This window comes from Asterias rubens, chromosome 17, assembly GCF_902459465.1.
Source record: "Asterias rubens chromosome 17, eAstRub1.3, whole genome shotgun sequence".
Classification (NCBI taxonomy): Eukaryota; Metazoa; Echinodermata; class Asteroidea; order Forcipulatida; family Asteriidae; genus Asterias; species Asterias rubens.
Genome location: NC_047078.1, coordinates 6,402,489 through 6,416,265, shown reverse-complemented (window position 1 = coordinate 6,416,265; position 13,777 = coordinate 6,402,489). Strand labels below are relative to the sequence as shown.

Here is a 13,777-nt window from a genome sequence, read left to right as displayed (position 1 = left end):
CAGGTTTGTTACTTGTGCATTATGAGACACACCAAGTGTGAGACGACTGGTTTTTGACAACCAATGGTGTCCAGTGCCTTTAAGCCGAACAAAGTTGTATTAATTTCCATTGTCGTAACAAAAAAAAGGTGAATGGTTGGAGTCAATAGCCTTTTTACAGGACAGAAAAATTATAATATACAATGGAAAAGACTGCTTTGCATTGAACTCCCGCTTGTCAAAATTGTTATTTGCTCAACCCAAATTTGAATTTAAATTGACCCTTTGTTCTTTTTTTAACAGTTTCAGATTGTTATCATGTGACTGTCACAATGCAACCTACACTTACTGTAACTGATGGAACATCTACTAGCATTACATGTAACTACGGTATCCCCGATGAGACATACACATTCCGCCGCCTCACCTGGCGCGAGTACGTTCAAGAACAAGATTCTTACATCTTCTTGTCAAGCTTCGACAAAGGAGACCCTGCTCCGTATTTGACAAGTGACGCGGCGTCTAGGTACCGTATCGCTATGGATTCTACAATGAACCGAAGTGTTCTGACCATTACTTCGGTTCGTTTTCGTTCAGACAATCATAAAATCTATCAATGTTTTGTTCAAGTCATTGTCAGTAAGATTACTGATGAAAGGTCACGGAAGTACAGTCAAAGCAAAACACAACTGCTTGTAAACGGTAAGTATTTACATTCGATGAGTCCTAAACGGCATAATTCCCTGGCTTTTGTTTTGTTTTGTTTTTGTTTGTATTTTGTATGTGTTTTTATGCCGAATAAATACAAATAATAATGTATTGTTATCTCTGTTAGCATTACAAGTCAAGTAGGCCTGTGAACACCAAAGCCGAGTGAATCAAATTTGCAAATATTTCTTTTTGACTTCACTTAATTTCTTCTTTGTTTTATGTTGTTGCGAGTCTCGCGCGAAATCAAACATTTTGAAGCAAATTCGGGTGAGCGACTAGACATGGCCAGAAACTGTGACGTAGCTCCTCGAATTGACCATTAGTCGACGACATGCTCCTGTTGTGCATGGTTGAGATGAAGTAAATTTCCCTTTGCTGAAAGTCACCTCGTATTTTGTAAAAAGCTTTTGTCACTAAAATTATGTGTTTTGATGTGTGGAATATGAATAAACCATTAACTAAGGTTAAACAAAATTAGTTTCCATGTTATTTACACATTTGAAAACAAAGCCCGACCCGAGAGGGCGCTGTTCGTGACGTCAATCGAGGCACGATGAATCGCATGCAGTGCCAACACAACATAGTGACGCTTGGCGCAAGCTAAAAACAATACCTGATTTTTTTCACGTTAGGCAAATGCTCCTTTAGGTTCGTTACGTCTTTCAGGTACCTTCTTCGACCTCCCCACTAGCTGGAAAAATTATTGGGATTGCGTCATGTTTTAGAAAAGAACTTTTCTCTTCATGTCAAAATGTGAAGTGTATTCCGGATTCTCGAAGCACGACGGCTAGAAATGTTTGCTGCACAGCGCTGGAAAAGACGACGGACCAGACAACTTGGCAAACTGACCAGCAGCAGCAATACACCTGGTCGACATTGCCGGAAAATGCAAGAAAAAAACTTTTTCAAAACGTACAAACTCACGACTAGGACTTGAATGTACTTGCACGTACGTGTGTTCGATGTTCGATCGAGGCAAAGTCTTCCTCGATTGACGTCACAAAAGGGGTAGGCGGAGTCACCCCCATATAGCTTTATTTATTTGTTTAAACATACAAATCGTTAAAAACAATTACTCAAAACATTATTTTATTGTTCATGAACATAATACTCTAATGTTTGAAGAAAACAAATTCTATTTCCAGGTGCCTTGAATGGTTTCTGGTTAGTAGTCAATCTAGTCAAGTTTAGTCGCCACCCGACCTTGATCCTAATAGGTACCACTTTGGTCCAACGTACATTGCTTTAGCCACTGATCTCTATGGAGATCAGTGGCTTTACTGCGAGAAAGAGAACAAAAAACACGTACTTTCTAACGGTATATTGAAGCAAAGTCAGCCGTAGCCAAAAAGCCGAAGCCGCTGTTTTAGATGACGTCTTCATTAAAAGTTCTCTTTTTATTTTAGTTCTCCCATCTAGTATCACTCTATCGGACTCGACGGAAAATGTGTACGCTTCATCTGATGGTATTTCCCATCTGGTAAAAGGAGAGGAAGATACTTCCTATCTGGTAGAAGGAGAAGTTCGAAAATTTAACTGCTCAGTACCAAGCATTAATCCCGGGGCGTCATTTAGTTGGCTGATTGATGGGCGTGGCCTGCCAGAAATGACGTATAGCAGCCAAGACGATGTTGGTATGGACGGTTTAACAACTAGTACAAGTGAGATGTTGTTTACGGCAACTTGGTCCCATCACGATAAACTGCTAGAGTGTCAAGCTTTAAACAGTGAAGGACATCCGGGTATTTCCATCAGTGTGAGACTTTATGTTTATGGTAAGATAAGGTTTAAGAACACTGGACACTATTGGTAATTACTCAAAATAATCGTTAGCATAAAAACTTACTCGGTATCGAGCAATAGAGAGCACGGCTCCCTCTGAAGTAACGTAGTTTTTGAGAAGTTTCCAAATGATAAAGTATCTCCACTGATTGGTTGCTTTGTTTTCAACTAATTCAAACCATTTTTTCAATAGTTGTGTGACATTGTTACAAACTGTGGTCATCTATTTTTGTTTTGCATTCATGGCTTTCCATAGTTTTCCAACCTCGGTTGGTAAAACCTCGGCCTGTGACGTTGCAATAGAGATCCAATTTGAGATTGCATTGAGCTGTTAGAACATCCGTGCAAATTTGTGATGACGTCAGATGTTTGGTTCACAGCCATCTTTGAATGTGACGGTGTGACATATGGAAAGCTATTGGTGGCGCGCTTTATTGAATATCCACAGAGCTCTGTGTTGATGAGAAAGTTGCGACAACTTGCGATCAAGAGTCCTATTTCGGTAAAGAAACATACGGTGCCAGACAAGACTGCAAATGAGATGTGCTTTTTTGGACACAAAATGGCGTCCAGCTACCACGTAACCAAAGATATATCCAAATGCGTTTGTTACTCTCAGGCATGTTTATGGTGAAAATCATGCAAAACATTTGCTTATGTTTTAGTTCTTGTAATTTTTGTAGGTGATGTGAAAAATATTACTGTTACGGTTGATGGTGAACTGGCAAATGCTGACACACCTGTTGTGGTTGCAGAATCGGATAGAGTGACACTTAATTGCACTGCTTTGGGGGCCAGGCCTTCAGTATCAGTTACTTGGTACGACAGCAAAACGTCTAAGATCATGAACAGTACCGAAACTACACGAGTGAACAGCATTAATGTGAACACAACTGATACGATTGGGGTGTTGAGTCTCTCCGGACGGGGATGCAACGAGAGATATGAGCTCGAATGCCGTGTTTCCGGCCAGCAAATTCATAACCACTACTCTCGACGCGTTACTTTGAGAGTACAAGGTGAGTCAAAGGCACTGGACACTATTGGCATTTGCTCAAAAATAATTGTTAGCATACTAACTTTACTTGGTATTAAAGATGGCGGCCACTGCAGAGATTATTTTGTAGCTGAGCTAGCGAGGCTTAGACGCGGCCTTGCATTGTTGCTTTCGTGTAAAGGAATATTGCAGCACGAATAGTCAATGGTTTTTATTAATTTGTTTGTGTGGTTTTGTTTTCGTATTTAGAGGATATTGGGTCATTCACCGGACCGAGTGACGTCACAGTCATGACGAACGCCACAGTCAGTTTGTCATGCAGAGCAGGACATTGTGTACCAATTAGCTTCTCTGCCTGGGTAAACAACAATGTAAACTTTGCTGCGTTTCAAAGCATCTTGCGAAATGACGCAAAATACGATAATTTTGATATTAACAGTACCGATCGTTGCATTGGTCAGATGGATCTCCTCGTCACCAATGCACAGCCTGAGGATGCAGGGATCTACACGTGTCAGATAAATGGCGAGATTCGAGAAGCAACGCTGAACGTGGAAGGTAAAAATAGTTGTAAACTCGTTATTTATTTCTTGGGCCTTATTTTTGTTCAAATCAGGGCCCTTTCTTTATAATGACAACTGAGCGACAACTTATGTTGTAGTTGATCAGCTTTGTGAAGCTGGGGTCGATTTCACAAATATTGTCCTAACTCGCCTTAGCCCTATAGGAGTTATTAAAATCTGAAGACGATTAGACTATAGTCTTAACTCTTTGTGAAATGCACCCATGGCCCTCCTCTAACTTTATTATTTCGTTTCTTGAAGTTGCTGTGAAGCGTATCACAATATCTGTAAATGGTGTGACGTCATCCGCTGACGTGCCGATTCACGTGACGTCATCCCCTGGTGCGCCTGCTTACGTGACTTCATCCTATGACCAGCCGATTCACGTGATGTCATCCTCTGACGTGCCGGTTCACGTGACGTCATCCTCTGATGTGTCGGTTCACGTGACGTCATCCTCTGACGTGCCGGTTCTTGTGACGTCACCTCCTGGTGACGCGCCTTTTTATCTGAATGGGTCTGCAGCAAACACGTTTGTCTGTACAGCCATTGGAGCCAGACCAGGTGTCGACCTTCACTGGCACATCGGAAACACCACCTACCAAGAAAAAGTACAGACTGTTCGACAAAGCACCGACGATCGACACACAATGGATACAATAAGCACGATGATATTGTCTCCAAACAGTATCCGTGACGGTGAATATCACGTGGTGTGTACGTCATATGGACAGGTTGTCGCCCCGTCGTTGTCTCTGTCCGTTGCAATCAACGTAACTAACTATGTGTCGCCAACAAGTCAAACAAAAGGCAAGTTTGAATATCTTTAAATAAAATGCAATTTAATTTTGCGATTGTGTACGTCCCAAACGGTAAAGAATCCATTACGCCACACTTTTTGTAGATCACTTGTTGAAGAAGATTGAACATTGAACACTTTTTCTTGTAAATTTGTCCGGGAGTTGTCGCCTGTAAGGCCGTGTCTGCATCTCTGGCCACAGCTACGACTACAGCTAACGTCCTTAGCAACACCCTAAGCAACAGCCGAAGCCGTAGCTGTAGCCGGACTTTTGCCTCATAAGGGAGAGCAGTCGAAAAGGCATGAGCCTCGCTGGAGTCGTGATATTGCGAGAGCAGTTGTCTTTTGTCGTGGAGAGCTAGCTACTGGGTGTGTTTTACGCTATAACGACATTAAAGTCACCTGGAAATAGAATTTTTTTCTTTCAAACATAAGAGTATATGCTTACCAACAGTAAAACAATTTGTTTAGTAATTGTTTGTCGCGATTTATATGTTTAAAAAATATATAAGTTATTTTGGGGGCTGACTCCCCTACCCCTTTTGTGACGTCAATCGAGGCAGACTTTGCCTGCAATGTGTATAGTAAACACACAAAGTACATGTACGTCCAAGTCGTGAGTTGGTACATTTCAAAAGTGTTTCAAAAACTTTGCAAAAACTGGTCGGCGTTGCCGGAAAAAAGCAAGAATTTTTATTTTTGAAACGTACAAACTCACGACTTGGTCCGTACATGTACTTTGCAATTGCGTTTACTCTACGCATTACAGGCAAAGTCTGCCTCGATTGAAGTCACGAACAGCGCCCTCTCGGGTCGGGGTCTACTGTTAAATTTGTAAATAACATAAGAACTGATTTTTTAAAACCTTAGTCAACTGTTTATTCACATTCCACTCATCAAAACACATATATTAGTGACAAAAGCTTTATTTTGAAAAAATACCACTTCCAGGTGACTTTAACGACTTGCCCATGTGTAGTAGTTTGTGTAGTAGTTTATATAGTTGAGTGGCGTGTCATGGCCTAGCGGTAATAAGATCACCGGATTGAAACTCTGGTGTTTGATCACCAGATTGTGGGTTCGAGTCCCGGTCATGACACTTGTGTCCTTTTGTAAGCAATACACTATAATTGTTACGTTAAGTTGTGATGCATAGTGCTTTCTGCTCTACCAGCCAGGCTTCTGATGGATGATACCCAAGCCTACATCCGTATGGACTGTTAAGGGGGTAACCCTGTTTCAGCCCCAGGAGTAGGTGGCAACAGCCCCTGCAAAAATAAGTGATTGTAGCCCACATCTTGAAGTGGCCTTCATGCTTTGTGTGTCTGGCGACTTGTGTGTCTGGCATACAATTAAACAAAATATTCTTCTATCTTCAATGTGAAGGCTTCACCAATTTCATCCATTCAAATTGTACTTTTAAAATGATCTATATTTTGCCAACAGAGGATGATAAACAGGTAGAAAATATGTCAACAGAAAATGTTGAGCAGCTGGGAACTTTGTCAACAGTGGTTGGTGAGCAGATGGAGGAGAATCCTAACTTAACTCGGATTATCACATGGATAGCAGGACCGCTGGTGGCGCTTTTGGCTGTGATCTTGTTGAGCATTTACGCGGGAATGAAAATAAGAACACGCACCAAACAGAGAGCAGTGACTACCGCAGTTTGTGCCAGTTCCACGGTAGATGTTGGTGACGATGACGGGTAAGGGCATTTCAAAATGTTTTCGGTTAATAGCATCAACATCTAGTTCTGATGGTTAAGTCATCGGAGTGTGGGTTCGAATCCCGTCGTGACACTTGAGCAGAACACTTTACTAAAATTTCCTCTTGGCTCTACCAACGTATACCATTCAGTACCATTGGTGATACCAATGGTATACCATTGAACACCATTGGTCTAGCCAATGGTATACCATTCAAAACCCAATGGTATATAATGCAGTACAATATACCGTTCAATACAATGGTATGGGCCAATGGTGTAGCATTCAACACCATTGGCTCTGCCAATGGTATACCATTTAGTACCATTGGCGATATCAACGGTATACATAGAGGGCCACGTGACTCTCTGGCGTTACTCACGTGCCTGGAGGTGTGACGTCAAATGTCCAGGCTACCTATAAAAGAAAACAACTCCTTTTTACTAGAGTTACCTCATTTTGCCTCATCGAGAGGTTGACGTCATAATATGTCCAACCTCATATGCCTAAAATGCCCAACCTTATTGTGACTGTCACTGTATTGTTCTGAATTAAACATTGTTTATTTTTATTTGTTTGAAAGGACATATCTGGAACCAAATAAATTCAAAGAAGAGGACACTCTACAGAAAACCGGCAGCGATACATCTATTGGCGAACTAGAGAATGAACATCCCAGTGGTAAATAACATGAAATTATTATACATACAGTTTTCTGCTTAGCAAAAAATAGGAATTTCAAACTTCTTAGTCACCGTGGTCAAGTGGTTAGATTGCTGGTCATGCAATCACAAGGTTGTGGGTTCGAATCCCCCAGCTAACCGCTGATTTCACAATGACTAAAATAAATATTGTCGTCTAGTTACCGAATCACAATTTCTTGATTTGTAAAATTCATAATCATAGACGTTAAACTAATATTTGTATGAGAGAGATTGGTTGTTGCCAGCTTGGTGTTTATATCCCCTTGTTGGAGTTTGCCGAGTTCCCTTGATGGGAAGATCATCAACAACAAAAACGAATCCAAACGTCCTGTATTTCTACTTCAGATAATATTCCTCTGAGGGAAACAGATGGGCTTAGAGCCTATGTGACTAAGATACATGATCCAGCCGCCAGTTTCTCTCCGAGACTCTCCTTCATCAACGAATATCACAACGTGGGCCCTAGCCTCAAATTTCCAAGACATCGAATCTGGATTGAAAAGGAACTTGGCAGAGGTGCCTTTGGGAGAGTTCTACAGGGGATAGCTCTTGGGATTGATAGCTCCGGGGAACGTAAGAAAGTAGCTGTTAAAACTCTCAAAGGTAACATTTCAGATTTCACATCTTTGTAAAAATATGTCTATAAAGTTGGAATGAAACATTTTGATGTATTTGTTGGAGTTAATCGGAGTTTTTTTTTTTTGGGGATTGACACGTTGGCATTTATTTTATTTTATTTATTTATTTTTTTTATTTTTTTTTTGGGGGGGGTACATTTGTTGAAGTTGAACTATGGTGTTTATTTGATTGGGTATCATGTTAGGATTTATTTGTTGATGTACAACGTTGGGATTGGGATTTTGTTGGAGTTAGGACCATACATATTTTTTGTTGAAATGAAACGTTTGGGTCATTTTGTTGGAATCTGTGTATGGGTTTATTTGTTGGAATTTAGTGTATATATTTGTTGGAGTAAAACTTTGGAATTTATTTGTTGGACTGTACAAGACCGGGATGTATATGATGGAGTAAAACAGTTGGGCCGTGTTGGAGTAAAAAGTATGGGTTTATTTGTTGGGATACCACGGTTTTGGAGTGTATGATGTTTGTATCTTTTTTTTGGAGTACAACATTGGGGTATACAAACTGTTGATGTACAACATTTGAGTTTAATTGGTTGGAGTACATCTTTGGGGTTCATTTTCAGAGGATGCGGATGATTGTGCAAGAAGTGAACTTCTTGAAGAGTTGCGTCTCATGAAGAAACTTGGCCCACATCCGAACATAATCACATTGCTTGGACACTGTACGAAGATTGGTAAGATGCACGTACACAATAGTTTTGCTCTCAATCAAACTTGACTTTAGTTGTTGAAAAGTAAAATCTGGCATTGTTTATACTATCTCTCCGTTGCTATCACTTCGTTACCCCGTAGTTGATTCCGGTGTCTTGGATTTCGGAACCAAATGATACCATTCGCTTAAAGGCAGTGGACACCTGTTGGAAGTTACTCAAAATTATTACAATAGCATGATAACTTACTTGGTAACCAGCAATGGAGAGCTGTTGACAATATAAAACATTGTAAGAAACGGCTCCCTCTGAAGTAATCTTCCACACATTTGATTTTGAGACCTCAGAATTAGAGTTTGAGGTCCCGAAATCAAGCATCTGGAAGCACACAAGTTCGTGTGACAAGGAAATATTTTTCTTCAATTATTATGTTGCAACTTCGACGACCAATTGATTTCAAATTTTCACAGGTTTGTTATTTAGGCATAGGTTGAGACACACCAAGTAAGGCTGATCTTTGACAATAACCAAAAGTGTCCAGTGTCTTTAATAATTTTGATTTATGTATATTTGTGTTTTTTTTCCTCACTTTGGAAACAGATCCCATTTATGTTATAGTGGAGTACATGTCCAGAGGTGACTTGAAAACGTTACTAGGATCCTGTAAAACAGCCGTGATGGATTCAGCGCCCACGGACCTTCCTGGCCTGAAGGAAAACCCTTCAAAGACATTCGTCAAGTTTGCCAAAGATGTGGCCAGTGGAATGGAGTTTCTATCTTCTCAAAATGTAACTGGTTCATATACGACATTAGAGTTCGCTTCATTAGAGGTCATTAAAGTCCTTTATCGGGATGTTAGGGCCATCTTGTTCCGGCCCTGAATCCAGCTGTAATGAAACATAATGGTCATTGCAAACACATGGTTCAAGGCTAGTTGTTTCTTCGTGCCTAGGTTTGGTTAATTACAATGGGTCTGATATTGGAGTAAAATCAAGATGGCCACACCATGTGATTAAAAGTCTATTCTTGCGCATTCGGAGGGTGGCGGGTATTAGACACGTAAGCAGATGGTAGCTATGATCTCCTTTGTAAAAAAAACAAAAAACATCTTAATGTGCGTACTGAAACATTGTTAAGCTGGTCTTTACTAGCACCAAACATACAGCGACAACCATATTGAATGAAAAATAAAGATACATTATACAGATACAAAACTGACATTTCCTTTCAAATTGTCATGACTCCCTTTTTGAAAAAGACCTCTCCGATACAAACTATTGGTGGCGCCCTTTGTTGTAAATCCCCCAAACAGAAACCGTCAAATGCTTTTGATTGAGACATGATAAATGAAATCAATGAAAATTGGTAAAATATTTGTGTTAAATCAATTTGTTGTAAACTCATCAAGATAATGATACATTGGTGGTGGGGTATAACAGTATAATATTGGCGAAATCTTCTACAAGCGGCGCCAAATCTACCAACAAGGTACTGAAGGCGCTTGGAATATACATTTTTACAGAAAGATAGGTTATTAAAGTTATGAATTCTGATACCCAATTTTGTAGCACCTTATAAGGGTCTACAATATGTACGGTGCATTCAACAGCCACAGCCAGGAACACCGGGGCGAACCGCTTCTCTTTTCGGCAGTCCCATCCGAAGGACGAATGAAACGTTCAAATATACCCAACATATTTTCTAAGAAACGTGGCACTTAATGATTACCAATGTTTTACACCTCATGGTTTTCCATTTGTTTTGATCCCTCAGTGTATCCATCGTGATCTGGCTGCCCGCAACGTTCTGGTAAGTGAAGACATGGTCTGTAAGGTGGCTGACTTTGGACTGGCCCGTGACGTCATGAATGTCCGCATCTACCAGCGACAATCACAGGTGTGTCCCCTTTGTTAAAAGAAACATTACATATTTTGTATTGCTAACAAAACAGTTGCTGACAGTGTAGGCACTTTATGTAATCCACCGTATACATAAACTGACAAACCTGTAGAAGTTTGAGATTGATCGCCCATCTGGGTCACTCGATAAATAGTGAAAAACAGATTGCACATTGTTTGTATGACATCTTGTTATCAGGTTGCCTCAGTGGTTTCTGTTTGTGCCCTTCATACCTCTGTGGACCCCGGTTCGAATCCCACATCAGACCAAAGTGGATTGGGTTTCAGTCCTGACCTAATTGCGTAGGTTTTCCCACTTTTTTTTTCTTTCTCCCACATCAAAAACTGAACATTTCTTGTTGTGTCCTATTCATCTTGTTATATAGGGCAGTCAGGTTTGCTCAGTGGTTCCTGTCCCAGCATTCCACCTCTGTGGACCCCGGTTCGACACCCAGAAGCCTTACATGTCGATTTGGTGTTTCAGTGCCCCCCCCCCCCCCCCCCCCACAGACTCACACACACACACTTGGGAATTGTCTTTAGTTAAATTAATATTATTGGAATTGTTGTATTTGACAGGGACCTCTGCCCATTCGCTGGATGGCCATAGAATCACTAGTCGATGACGTGTTCACAACAAAGAGTGACGTATGGTCTTTCGGGATCCTGCTGTGGGAGATCGTTACGTTTGGTGAGAATTATAAAAACACTATTTCGAGAGAATTTTCAGTATTTGTTTTACCTTTTTATTTTATTTGTTTGTGCTTTGAGGGACTGCTTAGTTTTATATATTATAATGTGACAACACTCATGCCGTAGTGGCACCCCCAGTTTGTTTGCAGTGTATTGGTCTCGTCGACACACAAGGCAACTTTTGCAGGCAACTTTGAGGCAACCATATGGTGCACAGGATCACCTTGGTAGTGCATAGGATCACCTTGGTAGCACATGAGTCAAATTTAAAACATTGTCTTATCGATCCACAAGAGCGATAGACGAACATTGCAATGTGAATGCTTTTTCTTCATGGAGATTGCCTGGAACTGGTAGTCTGTTAATTGCCTCGTGCGACATGGCCCTAAGTTTTCCTCGCTAGTCATTGATATAAATCTTACGTCTGTAGTGGCCTGGCCTAGGTGAACCGTTAAGTGATTATACATCGCTGCAGAATTGGATGTTTTTATTCAAACCTTTGTTTATGTATAGGTGCCCGGCCATATCCACTTCTTGGGATTCAGACGATGTTGAGTAAGCTAAGATCGGGGTACCGTATGCCCAAACCAGCGTGCTGCAAGCAACAACTGTGAGTTCACTTTTAAATAACTTGAAAAAAAAATCGAATCTTTATCTCTGTAAGTGAACCATTTTCAAACATGAGATTGGAGAAATGGGTCCTCATTGGGATTTGAACCCAAGACCCCTGATACTCCGGGTAGATACTCTACCAACCGAGCTTTGAGGCGCATCGGTATACTCATCTCGCTTAAAGACACTGGACACCTATAAGTAGTTTTCAAAGACCAGTCTCCTCACTTGGTGTATCTCAACATACGCACTGAATAACAAACGTGTGAACTCAATTGGTCGTCGAAGTTGCGAGATGATAATGGACGAAAAAACACCCTTGTCACTCGAAGTTGTGTGCTTTCAGATGCTTGATTTCGAGACCTCAAAATCTAAATCTGGGGTCTCGAAACCAAATTCAAATAGTTTAGTGGAAAATAACTTCTTTCTCGAAAACTACGTTACTTCGGAGGGAGCCGTTTATCAATCTCTCCATTGCTCGTTACCAAGTAAATTTGTATCATAACAATTATTTTGAGTATTTACCAATTATCAAATTATCTCACTATTGCATTTTGTAATTTCGACGTACTGTATGACAGCATTAAAATAAATGTTACTGAATTGATTTCACTTCCAGAATGTTTGTTTCTTGCAAAGATTGTTACTAAAAACAATTCATACTTTTATCATAATACTTTCAGATACTGTATCATGTTGAGTTGCTGGAAAAAAGATCCACAGGAGCGGAGCAGTTTCACGGAAATTTCGAAGGAGCTGGGGAAATTGCACAGCGACTATGAGGTGAGTATACTTTGTAAATAAACAGTTAAAAGTCAAGTAATAAACATGTGGAAATAAATCAATTTAAATTAAAGAAGTTTAAAGAAAAAAATTATGACAAGTCGTGGCAGAGCGGATAAGAGCACCGGCAAGCTCTGGTATTTCTTTTCTGATCAGCAGAGTGTGGGTAAGCGTCCCGGTCGTGACACTTGTGTCCTTTAAGCATGACACTTTAACCATTAATGTTTCGTCCTTCGGATGGGACGTAACGCTGTAGGTCCTGTGTGTTGTGTAACGCGCGTGAAAGAACACAGTGTACTTATCGAAAAGAAAAGTTGAAGCCGTCAATTTGGACCCGGCCTAAGCATGGCCACATTTATGAGACAAAATAATGTGTTCACTTGATAAGTCTGCTGCCACCTTGAGTCCTTAGTGGTCTCCAATTTAATGTTGATGTTGTGTTGTTTGAAATAAAATAGCATAGGGGCCTACACCGCAATTGAAAGTAAATGCTTTTTAGTAGGTAGTTTATGCAGTGCCCTTCTGGAAACCTGTGTAACTGTGTGGCCGTACCCTGGAAATACATAACCAAATGCAAATTATTAATAAATAAATGTATCATGTTGATCAATTTGTATACCTGTTTCTTGTTTGTTGATTAGGAATACATTCGTGTTGATAAGTTGGCTGAAGTGATCTACGACGACGTGGACGTACCAGACGAGAAGTTATGAAAGAAAAAGACTTGTCACGGTATTTATCCGCAAGACAGGCACTGGTTTGACAGACCCAAATTATGTTTATAAGTGATACAATGATTTCGGATTTGAGGCATTGCATAGTGAGGTATCAATGTAAACCTCACCTCTTTACTGACGATGACTAGAGCAAGCTAGTCGAAACGTTGAGACCGATTTACGAACTGACTCCGCGGTGGTACAGTTACTTACGATCCTATAAGCTAAAGTAGTAGTCCCAGCCTATTTTCTATACCATCCGCCCGGGTAGTAGTTAAAAAGCAGGACAGTTCTTTTCAGAACTGAGAAGTCTCCCGAACACCCGAATCTACTCCGGGTAGTAGAATAAAGAAAGACGTAACTGTTCTCTAAGAACAAACTCTACCTGGCAAGAGATACACACATGGTGTTACCGCAAACCAAATAAATATACAATGATTTCATGGCATAAACGTGCAGTGACGCAAGCTTTCCATATCTGTGCTTTGATTGGTCCAGGGTAACGTTTGTCAGCTGCACTTTCGTTTGTCTGCAAGC

At 40.6% G+C, this 13,777-nt stretch overlaps 1 protein-coding gene across 1 annotated transcript; it reads left to right on the top strand.

The window, feature by feature from the left end:
• The first annotated feature begins 648 nt into the window (after positions 1 to 648).
• LOC117301480 (fibroblast growth factor receptor 1-like) lies at positions 649 to 13,378 on the top strand. The gene is made up of 14 exons (XM_033785503.1): positions 649 to 681; positions 2,097 to 2,465; positions 3,156 to 3,491; positions 3,719 to 4,027; positions 6,278 to 6,539; positions 7,124 to 7,221; positions 7,590 to 7,847; positions 8,452 to 8,562; positions 9,139 to 9,326; positions 10,312 to 10,434; positions 11,016 to 11,127; positions 11,643 to 11,739; positions 12,425 to 12,524; positions 13,166 to 13,378. The coding sequence occupies exons 2-14, from the start codon at positions 2,297 to 2,299 to the stop codon at positions 13,235 to 13,237; spliced, it is 2,235 nt and encodes a 744-aa protein (XP_033641394.1). The 5' UTR covers positions 649 to 681; positions 2,097 to 2,296; the 3' UTR covers positions 13,238 to 13,378.
• Positions 13,379 to 13,777: the final 399 nt, after the last annotated feature.